This window comes from Pan troglodytes, chromosome 6 (genome assembly GCF_028858775.2).
Source record: "Pan troglodytes isolate AG18354 chromosome 6, NHGRI_mPanTro3-v2.0_pri, whole genome shotgun sequence".
Lineage (NCBI taxonomy): Eukaryota > Metazoa > Chordata > Mammalia > Primates > Hominidae > Pan > Pan troglodytes.
The window spans coordinates 119,381,131-119,400,016 of NC_072404.2; the positions used below are offsets into that span (position 1 = coordinate 119,381,131).

An 18,886-nucleotide genomic window follows, 5' to 3' on the forward strand; every position below is an offset into this window, starting at 1 on the left:
TGCACACCACCTCTATCTCAATGCATTCTTTTAGGTAAAAAAAAAAAAAAAAAAAAAAAAAGTCACAACTATCAGCTCTACACCTAAACATGGTTCATTCAAATGGTGACTTCAATGTAAATCATAAATGTGACTGATTTTTTCTGATATAACTGTTACACTTTAAAGATCCAGAAGGTTAGAAATAAAGTCTCAAGCTAACATTTTACACAGTTCTTATAAGTTTAAGAAGACTTCTTGGGCAAAAGACCTTTCATTTTGGTCACATATCAAAATGGGCCAACCACAAAAGTACATGAGATTAAGTTTTCCTATTGGCAGTTCAATTCTTACAGAAGCTGTGTGTGTGTGTGTGTTTGTGTGTGTGTGTGTCTGAATTTTTAAAATTAATTTTCAAAAGCCTAAAAGGAAAAGAGACATACATAAGCATCACTTCATTTTTAAACATGTATTCTACCTGTAGAACATTTTACAAAAAAAAAAAAAAAAACTCTTACTTTAAGGCCTATAGCTACAGCTAGTTCCAAAATCTAAATGTTTAATAAAATAGATAACATAAATTTAAAATCTGACACAATTCTCAAAGCTTATAATAACTTGACCTTTCATAACTTACATAATACAATTTCTCTACCTTTTCTGGTGGTGGAAATTGAGATTCTCCTCCGCAATGTCCAACTTGAAGTATTTACACTTTATTTCTACTCTATGTTATCCATTCCTTTTCAGACTTAGATATGTGATTATGGTGAGTCTTAAGGTGACTTGCATTTGCTAGTCAAGGGTGCAAGGGAGCAAAACCAAAGGGTGTATGATATTTTGGTGTTTTTAGTTAAGTTTTCGATATCGAGACCTTCCAAAGGATGTGGAAAACAGAAAAAATAATAATAAAGCTTTGTATCATCACATGGTCTTCCATCATAACCTGACAGTCACGCCTTTGAGACCAGCCTCACTCACTTACCCACCGTTCTCACTGAGAGATCATACCGGGCAAGAACTTTTGCTAAGAGTCGCACGGAGCAGCAGGCTGTCAATCAGGCTTTGGGTTAGGTCTGGTTGCCATCACAGTAGCTGCTCCTTTCACTTAAAGATTCTCATTACCTCAGAAAAGCACTAGATTGTTCTTGGGAAGAGGGCGTAGTAAGCACTTTTATCTAAAAAGGGACTAGTTACAGAACATTAATTTTCCAAAATTATTTCTAAAATTCCACCAAATTAAACTCCTGCTTTACAGACAAGACTGCCACCATGCCACAAGGAAGTTGTAAAAGCACTGTTTAAAACCTCTAGGAGACGTTTATTTAGGCTAAATATTTTATAATAGATATCAAGGTATTTTTTAAAACAGAAAAATCTTAAGGATTCTTATAATTTTTAAATGCTTGTCTATCTTAAGTGCTAGCACCCCGTAGATTATCTCCCGCCATGCCAATGATTGTTAGCCTATTAGAGATAGAAACTATTAACAGGAGCCTACTGGACAATGGTTTCTATTTGGTTGGGTATAAATATTTTGGGGTTGAAATTCTAATTAAATAGTGCCTGTCGCTGCTTAAAAGCTCTATAGACATGAAATGTTCAGAAGTCCCAGAAGAAATACAGAAAAGAGACATTTTTTATTTTTCCACATACTCGATGTACTAGCTTAAAATACATGTACTACATAATATTATATTTCTTGGAGCTAAATTTTATTTCTTCTGTAATGTTTATTTTTGATGCAGGGCTGCATAATGATTCCATTTTTAAGATACCTCTAAATTATAAGGGATTCCAGCCTCTACCTGGAAATTAAAGCTGTGCAGATAAAATACAAAGTCATTAATAAACATCACAAAGATAATTCTAACAAGAAGCACCATGTAAAAGTAAGGCAGGAATCAGAAAAATCATCAATTACTGACATATTAAATCACACTTTCAAAAGAATAGGGAGCTGGAAGCAGCCGCTCCCTTTCAGGAGGGCTGTTTGACACTGAATGAAATGCCAGGGACTCCTGGCTGGTGAGCAGCGGGAACTTTGCGGGCGAGCGGCGCGGGGCAGCCACAGACCTGGGCGCTTCAATCTGTCACCAGCCTGCCCGCAAAGCCCAGCGACAGCCCCCAACGCCCCCCCGGGGACCCATCTGGGGGGACCGGGAGCAGGACAAAGGTCTGAAATCCAAGTCCTAGGAGTAAAGAAACAAAATGCGCAGGTTCAATTTAAAGTGCCTGCGGTAAGTACGGGGAGTGAGGGGGAAAGACACCGGCCCCCAGGAATTCTCAGGCGTTTAGCACAAGCACCAGCTCATTACCAGGAGATGCGTTCGGGGAGTGGGGACATGGAGAATGAATCCCAACTTGTGACTCCATTCTCCACTAACTTTATTCTCGCTCCCTGGACCAAACGCATCGCTGGGGCCAGGGTTGTCATGGTTCTTGTTTCCAATGCCCCTTGGAAGAAGGAAAGGGATGAGAAAGGTGCGCTGGCGGGCGCACCCGGCGGCGGCGAGCGCGGAGGTGCTGCGGTACCTACCATGGTATTCTTGTCCCGGAACGTAGTAGGTGGGGTTGCCCGCAATGTGCAGGGAAATGAGCACCTCGCCCTGCTCCCCATCCCCTTCCAGCTCCCCGTGGTGGGTGCACAGGAAAAAGAAGGGCGAAAAGCGGGGGTAATAGCCAGCCGCCGCGCGCGCCCTCAGCGTCGCCCCCAGCAACAGCGCTAGGAGGAAAGTCTGCCGGGCCCAGCCACTGCGCTCCATGCCGCCGCCGCCGCCGCCGCGCGCCCTACGCGCCGCTCGCTCATTCAGTTTTGGAGACGCCGGGACGGAGGAGCCACGCGGAGAGAAGGCGAGAAGAAGGCGGACGGGAGCGGAACGGGCTCGGGAGCGGGCCTGGGAGCGGGCCCCCGCCGAGAAGTTCCGCGGGAGACGGCGGCTCCCAAAGTTACTTTGGGCCGCGGGAGCGCGGGACCGGGGCTGCGGGCGCAGAGAGCGCGTCGTCCGCCGCCTCCGTGCGCCGCCACCGCCTCTGCGCGACGCCCCTCGGCCAGGCCTGGGAAAGCGCCCGCCCCGCTCCACACCTTCTTAAAGCCCCGGGCGCCGCGTCCCCCCCGCCGCCGCCACACGTGTCCCGGCCGCTCCCCCGCCCCCGCGCGCCGCCCCGCCCGCCCCCCGCCCTCTCGGGCTGGCTCGGCGGCACCTCGCGCGGCGAGGGGCGCACGCGTCCCCGGAGTCCCCGGCCAGCGCCCGGTTCGCACCCGAGAGGACAGGGAGGGGCGCCCGCCGGGGAGCGGGACGAGAACGCTGTCGAGGACCGCTGAGCCCGCGACTCTTCTGCGAGGGACGTCAAAGCCCCGCAGAGGGCACCTCCCGTCCAGCTGTCTGAAGGGGAAGGCCAGCCCCTTTGGCCGTCAGTGTGCCCTGTTTTTCCTGGGAGGATGCGTGAGGGAAGGAGAGGGGCGGCAGGGACGGCCGCTGGCGCCGGTTTCTTTGTCTGAGCCGGCTGCGTCCCGCGCCCCTCGGGGCTCGCAGTCTGCCAGTCCGGGCGGCCCGCACTCGTTCTGGGAATCCGCCCGAGGCCGCGAACCGCTAGGGGCCCTCGCGCTCCCTTCCCACCCAGGCCCCCTGTCCCTCCCGCCGCCCCCGCCCGGCCCCTCGCGGCAGCGACAGAGCCTCATCTGTAGAGGATTTTAAAATGAGATTCAGCGAAAGTGGAATTGGCAGACTCGAGTGGTGCCTGGAAATGGTGATTTGTGCTGCTCGGTTGTGGGGAATTGTGAGGCAGGAAGGGCTGGCGGAGCTAAGATCCGACAGGCTCTCTTCGCCGGACTGTTCTGTTATTCATTGCTTCTGGGCTCTTCAGGCAGAGATGGGTGTTGTAATTTTTTAAATCAGTGTTTATTTTCTTTAAATGTCGGTTATGACCAATGGCCCTGAAATCGGGGGAGGGAAAAACGTTCAGGGGAGATGTTGGCAGCAGTGATTGAAGCGGGTGGTAATGAGCGGCTGCACATGAACTGCAGGGAAGTGAAATAATCCATAAGCACATTTTTAACCGAGGACGGCTGGCAGGAGCCCTGCGGCATCCGGAGATGGGGGAGCGGGGTTGCCAGGTTTTAATGCCTCTCCCCACCCACCCTTGGCTTGCCACCAAGCCAGATAAACCCGCACGTACAGAAATGAGTAGATTATAAAATTGGAAGGGATAGTGCCTTTGCCTGCATTTGTGGGGCCAGGGGCGGTGAAAATCAGGGTCCAAGGGGAGACCTCTGTAATCACTTCGTTGCAAAAGGAAGAAATTGTTTTTCTTCCTCTTACTGAGACCGAATGATAGGTAGAAAGGGCCCATTTCTAGCTGGTTTCTTGTTTCCCTTACTTCAAAATCCCCAGAGGCTTAACTGCCATATAAATAATATACAGTGTATACATATATGTATGTGCATATATATATGATGTGGTAACAATTGCTACACTGTAGCTCTGCGGGGTGCAGGCTGTGGGGCTAGACGTACTTTACCTTTTTAATCCTAACACTAACTGGAGAGGCAAAAAATATCCCTATTTCACAAGGGAGGAGGCACTCAGAAATGTTGATAACTTGCCCAAAGTCAGTGACAAAGGCTGGATGCAGGGCAGACTGGCTGGCCTCAGAGGCTCTTGTCCTGCAGTGCCCTGCCACAGTCGACAGCCCTAGCTGGAGCAGGTGGTGTTGCCCCAAACAGAATTAGGAGATACTCGCCCACAGCTAACAAGGCTGTTACTGCCTTCCTGTCCAGTCATGTGAATATAGCCAAAGACAAAATTAATCACTTGCAGAAAGAATCCAAAACTATTTAATGTTTTTGGCTTACACTTTTAAAATGTTTAGTTACTATGCACTGAGCACCGTCCTAAGTACTATACATACTAACTCCCTTATTCCTCATAACAATACTATGGGAAAAGTACCATTAATAGCTTCATTTTACTATGATGAAACAGCACAGGCAGGTTAAGTAACTTGTCCAAGGTCACACAGCTAGTGAGAGCTGTGACTTGAACCCAGGCAGTCTGATTCTGACACTTTAACCACTGCAAATCGGCTCTAAAGAATGCATGTTGGTGTTGTTAGAGGGATGGGGGGATAATTATTCTTCATCCAGTGTCAGAATACCTCATTTAATCCTTATATTAGCCTGCAAAGTAGGTATAATTATCTTCATTTTTAAAGAGAAGAAAGTTGAGATTCATAGAAGTTAAAGGAGCTTGGGATCAAGTCTGGCCATGCTTGATGCCAAGGTCGCTGCTTAAATAAACTGTCTTTAGTAAGCGCTGACGCTTGGTCCAGGACATGATTGGAATTTAATTCATATAAGGTCCTCAATTCCCAGGAAGTCCCCTTCTTTCCATTGTGTAGTGCACTCTCAGAGAAATATTTTTTCTCATATCTCTCGACATGGCTTTCTTAACATTGAATTTATGTGACCAAGTTTATTTTTCAATCTTCCCCTTTATTGTGCTTCCTTAATTTTTACCACTTTTCTTTGCTATTACATTTGAATAACTTTTATACTCTTAGCCATGAAGCAAGCTCATATTTCTGGCTACAGCTCTGCAGTTGTTCAATAACAGACACAAAGACTGTTTAAATAATGTCCTGAGTGGTGTTGAGCTGGTCAAGAGGGGAGTAAATGTTGGTACACTCCAGTCTGCAGTCCTTAGAACTAACATGAATACCTTGTAGAGGCTCAAGTTCATATTTGTTTCATCTCTGACACTTTTTTTGATTAGGCCAGTTCAACTAGTCATCATTAAAAACTTTTAAATAACCTTTAGAAAATCAGAAAAATACATAAATCATGTATAAAATCCATTGAACCGAGAGTAGCATCTTCTTAGTGAGCAACTTACTTGAAATCACGCAATAAGGTGGAAACCCAGGTTAGATAGCAAAACTTCCTGTTTCCCAATTTGTGTGCTAACCCTTACACCTCGTTTCTATTTAGTGAGCCATAATAAGTATCTCCAAGAATATTGGGTCTGCAAAATCCAAAAACCTTCTGAACTAATAGAAAAATAGAGAAGTGCTTTTCCACAAAAAATGGTTTACATCAAAAACATCTGCAAAAAATAAAAAGTGATGTCAGGTGAAAATGAATAGGCTTGTGGGAAAGGGAGTTTAAAATGGAATGAGATTTATTTTTAATTAAAAGAGTTTTGAAATAATAATTAGTCTACCAAAAGAATTAAACTAAGTATTCTTAGAAGATAAATCCACTTCTTCTTGATAAGTGGAAATTATTGCCCAGTATTTGAATAATCATAACACGATGGGAATTAAATTCATATATATATATATATTTGCTATGTGTGTGTGTATATATATATCTGCTATATCTCTATATATATACATGTGTATATATATACATATATCAGATACATAGCTTTTAAATTATTGGGAGGTGATTCATCCAAATGAAATACAAAGAAGACATTAAATTATATTTTAAGGTTGCAAGAATTCACTCATCTGCCTTCCATTGATATTTTTTGAGATGAAGCATTAAACATTTTGGCATATGTGGGAAAGTGAGTCACTATTCTTATTTACCATGTAAAAATCAAACAAAGTTTATAAAATCAAAAAATATGTAAATATAAATATGAAGAGGGTGAACAAACTGAAATCAGTTGACTTATTAGACTCTAAAATGGTAATAAAAGGCCACATGAGAGCAAACCCAATAGCAGCTAATAAACTTATAAAATCTATTACTCATAAGACATGGTACTGTATGATAAAATTGAGGCTCCTAAGCAAAAAACAAAAATCAAAAAAACAAACAAAAATAGACCCTAAAGATCAGTAAGCCTTTTGCAAATGAAATTGCACTGGGAAAGGTGGGATATTAGAGAGTTGGCTCTGTTACGTACGTCCTGCCAGAACATGTTACTTATTGCCACCCCAGATTGAAATACCATGATGAGATAAACTATGGGACAACACAAAGTCATTATATTGTAAGATTTCTGAAACAGAATCTGATTCCTCAACACTAAAAATCCCTTTTTTTAAAGTTTCTCCACTTCCTGGGATTTGCCCTGCCCCTGCTTCTCTCTGGAATGCCCTTCCTGTTTCCTGTGGCCTAACCACACATCTTCCACCCTCCTCTCCCTCACCTCACTTCTTACTTGGCTATAGCAACTCATGCTCCAAGTCTTCTCTCACACGTTTTTGCATCTGAGAGATCTTTCCTGATCCCTCATCCTAAATTATGTCCTCTAGACCAGCACTATCCGATATAGTGTCCTAGTCCCCAGGTAGCTATTTAAATTCAAATCAAATTAAATTTAAAAATAAGTTCTTCAGTCACATTAACCACATTTCCAGTATCCAATAGCTAAGGGTGGCTAGTAATGGGATAATCTGTAAGGCTGCACTGTCTGTACTGGACAGTAAGTGAAGACTTACAGATTATCCCATTACTGCAGAAAGTCCTATTAGACAGCACTGTTCTACATTGAAAATGTTAATGAATGCCCAGTCACCAACACATTCATTCAATCAGTATTTATCAGACACCTCCTATGTGCCAAACTGCTGGATGCAGTGGACTCAGTGAATAAAGCTAATACAGTGCCCACCCGTTTGGCATCCACAATCTAGTGCTGGGGACAGACAGTAAACTCATACAATAAACAAGATTATTTCTGACACTGGTAAATGCTATGAAGAAATAAAACCAGATGATGTGGTAGAGAGTGTCTAGGGCAGGGAGGCTACTGTAGATTGGAGAGTCAGGGAAAGCTTCTCTGAAAGAGTGTAATTGGAGCTAACACTTCATTAATACGGAAGAGTCCATCATGTTAACATGTGGGGGAAAGAGCAGTTCAGCTGGAGAGATCAGATAATATAAAGGCCCTGAAGCAGGGCTATGCTTGAGATGTTCAAGGCTTAGGAAAGATAGCAAGAAAAGGGAAGAGTGAGGCTGGGCACAGTGGCTCATGCCTGTAATCCCAGCACTTTGGGAGGCTGAGGCAGGAGGATCACTTGAGGCCAGGAGTCTGAGGCTGGCCTGAGAAACATAGCGAGACCCTATTTCTACAAAAGATTTTAAAATTAGCCAGGCATGGGGGTGCATGCCTGTAGTCCCAGCTACTTGGGAGGCTGAAGTAGGAGGATTGCCTGAGCCCAGGAGTTCAAGGTTGCAGTGAACTATGATTGCATCACTGTATTCCAGCCTGGGCAACAGAGTGAGACCCTGTCTCTAAAAAGTCATCATCGTCATAAAGTAAGTAAAATGAAAGAAAAGGAAAGAGTGGTATGGGTACGAGATGAGGTCAGAGAAGGCAGAGACTAGATCACATTAATGTGATGGGGAGACTTGGGTCAGGAAGTAACATGATCTGAATGAATAATTAAAGGAAAGAGTTGAAGAATGCCAAAATAAGTTGAAGAAACATTTTCTAATACCTTTTCTCCAGGGTTTAAATAATATCCAACACAATATTTTAATGTTATTGTCTACAGCACAGTATTACAGTAAAGCAAGTACATTCACTAGGCACTAGCATGGACAGTGCTACAGTGAAGATTTTCTTTTCTTTTTTCTTATTCCTGAAAACAATGGTGAAGCATGGAAGGGATTTTAAGCAAAGACATACCATGGTCCTATTTGTACGTTTGGAAGATCATCTTGATTATAAAGGGGAGAGTGGATTGGAGAGCAATGAAAAGTAGATGCAGGGAGAGAATTAGGATGTAGAGCAAGTATCTCAGGTGAGAGGTGATGGTCTTCAAAGGAGATGGAGAGAAGAGAGTAGAACTGAGATGTATTGAGGAGCTAGAACTACAGGACTGAGTAACAGATAGAGTGACTGACTGGGCATAGGGATAAAGGGAGAGAGATGTGTTGAAGAGGATGCACAACTGTCAGGCTTTCGCAGCTTGGTAATTGTTGCTGTTAGATAAACTGTTAGATAAACTATTAGATAAAAAGTATTTTTTATTAAGTAAACTTTTTAATGAAGTATAGTAATAGGCACAAAACCATGAACAAATAATAAGTGTAGTGTGCCATGCATTGTCACAAATGGAACGCCTCATGTAAGCAGTGTCCAAAGAATATAAACAGAAGTCTCCATGACCACTTCGATTGAGCAATCATATTCCTCAAGGCATGGAGAAAGTTTCAAGCAGAAACGTAACATGTCTTCAGGATGGTTATTTTTGCCTGTTTCCAAACTTTATGTAAGTGGAATCATACAATATATGTGATTTTATATCTGGTTTCTTTGGCTCAAAATCATGGTTGTAAGAATTATTCCAGTTGCTATAGGTAGCAAAAATTTGTTCATTTGTATCTTGTAGAGTATATGGGGGGAAAATCACAATTTTCTTATTTGTTAGTGGAAATTTTGGCTATTTTCAGTTTAGGGGAACTATGAATGTGCAGTTAATATATTCTTGCACGTGTCTTTTGGTGAACATGTGTGTACATTTCAGTTAAGAGAGGGAGTGTTGGATCATGGAGGAAACTCCTTTTAACACATTGATGAATTAGTGAGAAATAAAGATAAATCCTTAGAGGTCAAAAATGAAGTGACAGCAGGAATCCAGAGATAAAGAATGGAGTATGTAATCCACCCAGGACTCTGAGACATCTGCCCACTTCAGTAACACTTGAATTTCCATTGTGATGGACATGTGGGGTTGGGAACGGAGATAAAGCTTAGGGCCTGCTCAAGGTGGGAAGAATGATAGGATAGTGCTACTCAAAGTGTGGTTTGCAGATCAGTCTTCAAACTATCTGTTGCCAGTACACATTGAGATAGGTACAGAAATGGAGAATGTTTAAAAACTTTCATAGTTATTGTATAAGCAGTAGTATCCAAGCAGCATTCCATGTCCCTAGTAATTCATATTGACCTTAGTTTTACAAAAGTATCTGTCTGTGATGGATTATGAGTTAGTATGCAAAGTACTGTCCCGGAAAATCCATACATAAAGCTATTACCCATCCCCAAATAGCTCGGCCCTCAATGAAAGGTGAACTAGAAAAAAAATCAGAAATTCTCTCACTAAAATTTAAAACCACAATCTGGCTCTCAGGAGGTTGTGACACAAATTCACATTTCTGTTTGATTTGAAAAACCTCAAGCTAGTAATTAATTTTAAAGCGGTTCTGGGTTGAAAGTGTTCCCAGGCACCTGGAAAAACCAAATTCAAATCACCTCTAGCATGGACCCTAAAAACAAAACAAAAACAATTTCTTTAAGTCAGGCTTCAAAGAACTACAACAGATGAAGAGTCACAGAACGTTGTGTTTACAATCAAAAATCACTAATACTGTGAGAAAGCAGAACACAGTGGGTCAGTAGAAACAGGAGGTAACCACAATCAGACTCACGAAGACTTCAGATGTTGGAATAACTCTATTATTTAAGATATGTATATTTAATACATTTAGAAAAGTAAAATAATATTCCAAAAATAGAACTAAAAATAAGAGACCATCAAAAATGACCAGCCATTCTCAAAGTAAGAAATATAATACCTAAAATTTAAAACTCCAAGGAGAGAAGTATGTGCTTCTGACAGTATAGTGTATTAGATATTCTGGAAGGCCTTCTTCCTGTGAAACAAGTAGATCCAGCATAAAACATAATCTTCTTGTGTTATCAGGCTTATAGAAAGAAACGGAAATCACTAAAAGACCAGGAAGTTTTATGGCTCAAGGACATCAATTAAAAAAGAAAAGACCAGAAAATTTTTTAAAGGGACCAACTATAAGGGAAAGCCAGAGTAGTATGTGCAGTGCATAATCCAGAGTAGTGAGTATGCGCAGTGCATAAGCCAGAGTAGTGAGTATGTGCAGTGCATACGTATGAATGTGGGTTCCCAATTACATGGAAATGCAATATATGGCACCTGTCACTGCAAATCAAAACAAGAAAAAGTTGACTTTCCAATAAATGTGATGAGACAATTGGTTTTTCATAGGAAAAATAATCAAATTGGACCTCCACTTCCCATGAGGGCCATAGGCTGAAATACAGGGCTTTTCAGTTTCATGAGTCTCTTCTAAGGCCTTGAGAGAAGTCTTGGGTTCATATGTTTTTTGTTTGTTTGTTTGTTTGTTTGTTGTTTGTTTTTGAGACGGAGTCTCGCTCTGTCATCCAGGCTGGAGTGCAGTGGTGTGATCTCGGCCCACTGCAACCTCTGCCTCCTGGGTTCACGCGATTCTCCTGCCTCAGCCTCCTGAGTAGCTGGGATTACAGGCGTGTGCGACCACATCTGGCTAATTTTGTATTTTTAGTACAGACGGGGTTTCGCCGTGTTGGTCAGGATGGTCTCGAACTCCTGACCTCGTGATCCACCCACTTCATCCTCCCAAAGTGCTGGGATTACAGGTGTGAGCCACCACACCTGGCCCATATTTTTTTAAATTTGAAAAGTAAGATATTTTCAACACATTTTTAAAAATCACCCTCTTTTTCTATTCTGATTACTCCTCCATCACATTTTTCTTTGTGTAGACTGTTACTGGAGTCACTGTGAGCATTTTTTTAGATATGGCTAAAGAAAAGTTGATTTGGAGATTCACTGCATTTGAGTTTAGTTGGATATTTTTATATGGTTTACCGTCACTCTGTGATTGCAAAATTATTGAAAGAATGACTTCTAGGAATATTTCTACTGGTACTTTGCTGACCTACCTCGAGCCATGACATGTAGGTGCACAATAGGAGTTGCATCTTAGAACACGTCCTATGGACCCTGGCTCCAAAAATATGCAGACAGTAGAGAGGTAACAAGGTGTGAAATGTATGAAGCCAAAAGCTAATCTGTGAACACATTCTTCTAATCGTAATTCTTCTAATTTGAATGTTTCAAAACATAAGATCTCTGCTGTCATAAATGATGAAATAATGCAGTGTTTACAATTATATTTTTAAATGATTATATAATAAAATATAATGAATCACGTATTTAGTGTATCTAATGCATTTTGCTTGCTTTGATAATCTGATGGTTCCAGACAAAACAGCACACAAAATTGTCACCAATGCAGTGAAATGGCCTAAATAAACAAGTGTTTCAGTGACAAATCTCTCAGTATATTCTTCAGTAGAACTATGTATATAATATTAGTATGGATAATTTGATGACATGCATTTCATTGCTTTAGGGATGACTTAAATTCAGAAAATTTTATGGTTTTTCTTAATTGTTGATTATACCAATATTCAAATGTCATGAGGAATAATTAGTCTAAGGAATGACAAATATGTAAATCTAAATAAATGATATGGGGGAAAGTTCTGAAATGTCAAAAACAACCTCATCTAGAATAATGGGAATCAAAAACTCCTATGGTCAATATCATGAAGACAAGGAAATAATTAAAACAGGCAAGAAAATATAGATGATAAAAATGACAGTAGAAAAAATAAAGAAAATTATGTGAATTAGTTCCCTTCTAAACAGGAAATAAAGATGAAAAGGAAGATGAAAAAAACACAATATATTCGATCAATAGATCATGCATGAGTGTCTAAACAGCTTCAATTTGATGAATTTGTTGACTTGGAGAAACACCATGCTCTTTCATTTTTTCCTGTTCAGATAGATAATAATTTCATTCAACATCCTTTAAGGAGAGAGAGTTTATTTTGAAAGTTCCAAAACTGTGATTGAGCCCACTAAGATTTATAGAGAATCAAAGAAATCATACAATGGACAAAAGAGCTTCTCAGAAAGATATTTTGAAAAACAACTTTTTAAATGGTCAAACCACTATCAAATCCTGTCTGAACTGTTGCAAAAGTAGAGGATGCTTTTATTGTTTTGTTTGTAATGTCTTTTAACAAGACATCAGACAAGTTTGCTCATATCAAATCAGAGTGGAGGAATTTATTAAGAGCCCCCAAAATTTATGATGACTCCTTAAAGCACAAGAAGTTTATGACATCTGAAGCAGTTTATTGAAGAATATACACCTAAAAATGTAGCTAAAGAAATATAAGTGGATTAGGCAGTTAATAAAAGTATCATGCTATTTATCTGGATTCTGTGATATTTTGCTTTGATTTTAAAATGTTTTACTTTGTTGTGATTTTTCTATCTCTTAAAAAATCCCTTTTATACATAATGTATTCTTTTTCTTAAAGAGGACCTCTTGATTATATGTAAGTCTCATGTCCCACAAAGCCTGGATCCACCTCTTCTGAGATGTAATATTCAGCCAGTGTGCCCAGGTTTGATCTTACCTGATACTGACAGGCAGCATCAGTTATGACTAGTGGGGCATGACTAATGTTCCTAATTGATTGTGACCACACCGTATCAGTGTTTATGTATTCTGAATGTTAAACTTTACTTATACTACAGACAAAAAGTCAATTGCTAGAATAAAGTTTCAAATGGGAAAAGCAAAGCTTCAAAACTTTTAGAAGAAAATAGTGTACCAAATACCTTTCATTTCCCTCTCCTCCCCAGATCCACTCTCCATCCTTCTCCTCCCTGAACTATGCCCAAGATGCTGATCTATGCAGATGGCTTTACCAGGGTGCCTGTGGCCTCTTTTCTGGGCGAGTTTGGTGAATAGAAGGACCTGACATTAGATCAAAGGGAGGAAGTGATTGCTAGGATTAGAGTGGTTGACTGAAGCATTACTCTTAAATTTGCCTCTCTACATTCTATCTAGTCTCACCTTCTGGAACTCTCCTTAGATGTAAACTACACTTTCTCACTCACTTTTCCGTATATTTTAACTGCTCTGTTGTATTTTCCATCTATTCATTTCTCTGTGCCACATTTGAGAGAATTTCTTCAGATTTGCCTTTCAGTTCATTAATTCTTTCCTTCCAGTGTGTCTAAGCTGCCATTTTAACCTGTCCATTGAGTATTTATTTATTTATTTATTTATTTATTTATTTATTTATTTTGAGATAGGATCTTGCTCTTTCTCCTGGGCTGGAGTGCAGTGGCGCAATCTCAGCTTACTGCAACCTTCGTCTCCCAGGCTCAAGCAATCCTACCTCAGCCTCCCCAGTAGCTGGGAATACAGACACAGGACACCAAGCCCAGCTAATTTTTGTATTTTTTTTAGAGACAGGGTTTCACCGTGTTGCCCAGGCTGGTTTCAAACTCCTGAGCTTAAGTGGTCTCCCTGCCTCGGCCTCCCAAAGTGCTGGAATAACAGGCATAAGCCACTGTACCTGGCCTTATTTTTAATTTTTATTGTGTAGTATTTTATATACATTGAAAAAAGGTCTGAGACACAAGAAACTGTAAGCAATATAATGGTAATAATAATGAGTAATAATAGTAATGAATAAATGTTATATATATCAGAATAAAAAGTTAAGTTGTGGAATATATTTTATATGTGTTTTCATATATGTTTCAGATATATTCTACAAACATATCTGATATATGAAAACGCAGAACAAAACATAGTCCAGAACAAAGAACTTAAATTGAGGATGGTGTAGTCAGAGTTAGAGGGTTCAGGAGGAACGTTCTGACTAGCTTCAATCTTTAGTATTAAGAGTTAAGTTAAACATCATGTCCACACATAAATGGACATACATAGTGAACCTGATGTTTAACTTAACTCTTATTATTAAAGATTGAAGCTAGGGTTTTGCACTGCAGAAGAGTGCTCACTGAGGGGCAGAAGTGGCAGATGAAATCATCCTGTGTTCCACTTGCCAATCCCAGACAGAATAATATAAGAATGGAAAATTATGGGCCAAACTCAATTACTCATGTACAAAGATTTGCAAATCCTAAACAAACCTATTGGTAAACTAAATCCAGCAAAACGTAAAAAAGGTAATACAGGATAGCAGTTTTAGGTTCATTTCATGACTAAAAAAAGTAATTTAACATTAGAAAAGTTATTACTATGATTTGCTATGTTAACAAAGGAAAAAACAATTTTAATCATTTCAACAGATATTGGAATTCAGCACCCTTTTATGATAAACTCATAGAAAAATGAAAATTGAAAGAAGATACTTTAATCTGATAAAGGATATTTATAAAAGTTCCACAGAAACATTATTCTTGCTGGCAAAACATTAAAAGCACTCCCTTTAAGATCATGAATGAGATAAGGATGTCCTCTATCACCAGTTTTATTTAATATTGTGTTATATTTAATATCCTGGTTCTAAACAGTAAAATAAGAACAGAAAAATAAAATATGTAAAGGTTGAAAAAGAACAAACTAAATTCTTAGTTGGCAGTTAGTTTCTTCCAGTTTATTGAAGATATAGTTACACTGGTTTTCACAGTTGCTGTTGAGAAGTCAGTCCTCATTTAAACTGTTGCTCATTTGAAAGTAATCTGGATCATTCTTTTTTTCTGGATCTTTAAAGAATTTCTCTTTGACTTTGATGTTTTTCAGTGTAACTGATACTTTTTTCTGGTGCATAAAAATACAACTAGTTTTTGTAACTCACACATTCACTCTCATAGCTTGTCTGTATATGTCACAAATGATGATAACCTACATGGACAGGAAAAAATATAAAATGTAATTAAAAGAAGCAACACAAGAACTAAAATATGGCCTTTAGGAATAAATTTAAGCAAATACACGAAGTTATATATGAAAAAAATTAATACTTTTCCCAAGTTACATAAACTCTAGAAAGTGGTAAAGCCATAATTCAAACCTAGTCAGAAGTCCCCCAGCACCTAACCACTACACTATCTTGCCTTGAATGACAGAAGGGGAAACACCAGTGTCTCATATCAGTTGAAAAAATATTGCAAAGCAAGTTAAAACAAGGTATCATTTCATGCCTATTAGATTGTCAAAAGTTAAAAGTCTGACCATACCAAGTATTGGTGAGGCTATGAATTAACAAAAATTCTTACACATGGCTGGTGGAATATAAGTTGTTGCAACCATGTAGAAAACAATTTTTCAATAGTAAAGTAGAAGCAAGATAGTAATTCTGCTTCTAGCTATACAACATGAAGACATGCCTGTTGACAGCAAAAGGTGTTGCACAAGAATACTCAGCGACATTGCTATTAATAGCAAAAAAAAGAGAAATAATAAATATCCATTAATCAGAAAATAAATGCTCTGGTTATACAATGGAGGAAAAATTCTTGGTTTTTTAGTAGCTGAATTATGGTTTAATGTAAATATTATAAATTTCAGCTATTTCAAGTGTAGAATTCAGTGATTTTTAATAAATTTATAACATCGTGCAATATTACCACAATCCAATTTTAGAGCATTTTAATTACCGAAAAAGTGTTATGTTTATCAAATTTATTATTTAATAAATTTACAAAGTTGTGCAATATTACATGAGATAATAAACATGAGATCCCTCATGTCCATTTTCAGTTAATCCCATCTTCCCCACCCCCATTGCCAAGAAACCACTAATTTACTTTCTGTATCTATGGATTTGCCTTTTCTAGACATTTCCTATAAATGGAATAAAATTTGTGGTCTTTTGTATCTGGCTTCTTTCATTAGCATAATAGTTTTGAAGTTCATCTGTGTTGAGGCATATATCAATAGGTAATTCCTTTTTATTGCTAAAGTGATATTTCCATGTATAGCTAGACCATTAACTTTTTGGCTGTTACAAATAATACTGCCATGAACATTCATATACAAGTCTTTGTACTAGCATACATTTTTATTTGTCTTGGGTAGATACTTAAGATTTTTAGTGGAATTGCATAGGAGCAAATGTGCTTAACCTTGTTTGTGTGAAGAACCTCTCTGGCAGTCTGATGAAGTCTATGAAACCCTTCTCAGGATAATGTTTAAAAATTTTGATGCCTAGGCTGGGCGTGGTGGCTCACGCCTGTAATCCCAGCACTTTGGGAGGCCAAGGCGGGCGGCTTACGAGGTCAGGAGATCAAGACTATCCTGGTTAACACGGTGAAACCCCGTATCTACTAAAAACACAAAAAATTAGCCGGGCGTGGTGGCAGGCACTTGTAGTCCCAGCTACTTCGGAGGCTGAGGCAGGAGAATGGCGTGAATCTGGGAGGCAGAGCTTGCGGTGAGCCGAGCATGCGCCACTGCACTCCAGCCTGGGCAACAGAGCGAGACTCCATATCAAAAAAAAAATTGATGCCTTTATATAAAATATATAGGATTACAAAGAAATTACATTGAAGCATGATTATTATCAGCATACTAAAATAGTTGTGGTACTATTGTGTTGTATTAACTCATTAAATAATAAGATATGGTAGCAAGATTAGCAACTAACAATCTCAAAGTAATAATGAGTTTAGTCCGTATTTTGAGATCTCTATATTAACCATAATGTAACATGGAAATATCTGTAATTTCGATTGGTGACAAAGTCACATATTACTATAGTTGGTCGCTTATTTTATAATTGAAGAAAATGCTAATTCTTCGTGAAATTTTAGTGAAAATCCTATTTCATAGATTTTCCTTTCTGCCAACCAGGTTCTCAAACTGTTAAAACTTGAAATGCTGTAAAAATGAATGAATGAAATGAATTTTTTTCTTTTTTCAAATTTTATTATTATTATATTTTAAGTTTTAGGGTACATGTGCACAACGTGCAGGTTTGTTACATATGTATACAGGAAGGGGAACATCACACACCGGGGACTGTTGTGGGGTGGGGGGAGCGGGGAGGGATAGCATTAGGAGATATACCTAATGCTAAATGACGAGTTAATGGGTGAAATGAATTTTAACATGAATGAATTTTGCAAACATAATGTTTAACTTAAAAAGCAAGTTGAAAAAGAAAATATACACTCATTATATCACATACATAAAGCTTAGATACAAACTAACACTACCTGTTGTTCAAGCTTTTACACATATATAGTGAAGTATGAAGAAATGCATGGGAATAATAAACGCAAATTCAGGGTGGTAATTACTTCTAGGAGGAAAAGAGAGGGATTTGTCCAGGGAGGGATTTAGGAACTTGAACTTTACTTACAAAAATATATTTATAATACTGACCAATAAGTTTGCAAGTGTTATTTTATATTTGTATATTTTATGTTTCCATTATAGTTTCATTTATATTAAATATTTCATAATATATTTTTAAAGAATGAATCCTTTTAAAATATGTAATTAAAGAAAAAGTATTGCCTTTATTTAATATCAATTATAATATTCGAATTAATGCCCAAAATGACTAAATATTATGTTATACTCAAAATTATGACATTTAAAACTAAAAAGTGAAAATACAATAACTTTATGTTATGTATTGTTCCAAGTTGAGTTGAATTATTCCCAAGGAAATTTGGGTAATTTTTGAAGCTACCTTCAATAGATTTTTAGAGATATTTAATGCTAATTCTCTTTATATTTTACTTTTCTGTTATTTGAACTCTGGACTTTTCTTAGATATCTTTTCCAGTTAATTTTTTAATTTCATTACAGTATTATTTATAGGTTAGAGCTGAAAGAACTATTTGGTTGTAACCAATAAAGACTGTAACTCAAATTAAATTAATTTTAAAAATTTATTTATTTATTAAGATAATTGAAAAGTCCAAAGGAATTTTCAGCCATTTGGCATAACTCAGATGATGCTGCTAGGACTCCCTCCATCTCTTAGCTCCACTCTTTCCTGTAGAGACATCACTCTCAGGCAGGCCCTGTCAACATGAGAGCCCTTGGCAATTCCAGATATAGTTTATTATTGAAGAACTGGCCGAGAGTCATCTGCTATCCTTGAACCAGACACTAGGACGGAAATGCAGATGGGCCCAGTCTGGAGCATGTCTCCTAAAGCCTAGAGTGAATAAGTGTAGAGTCAGGCCCACGGAAACCACATGGACTGTGAGGGAGGAAGCGGTGGGTCACCAAAAGAAAATATACCAGAAGAAAAGAAAGTGAATGTTGAGCAGAACAAACAACAAATTT

At 38.9% G+C, this 18,886-nt stretch overlaps 1 protein-coding gene across 2 annotated transcripts in view; it reads right to left on the reverse strand.

The window, feature by feature from the left end:
• The window catches only part of RELN (reelin), a 522,571-nt gene extending 519,531 nt beyond the window's left edge, over positions 1-3,040 (reverse strand). For both annotated transcript variants that reach the window (XM_003318728.5, XM_054656222.2), the window contains exon 1: positions 2,519-3,040. In XM_003318728.5, coding sequence (XP_003318776.2) covers positions 2,519-2,744 — 226 coding nt within the window. In that variant the 5' untranslated portion in view covers positions 2,745-3,040. The remainder of the gene's footprint in view (positions 1-2,518) is intronic.
• Positions 3,041-18,886: the final 15,846 nt, after the last annotated feature.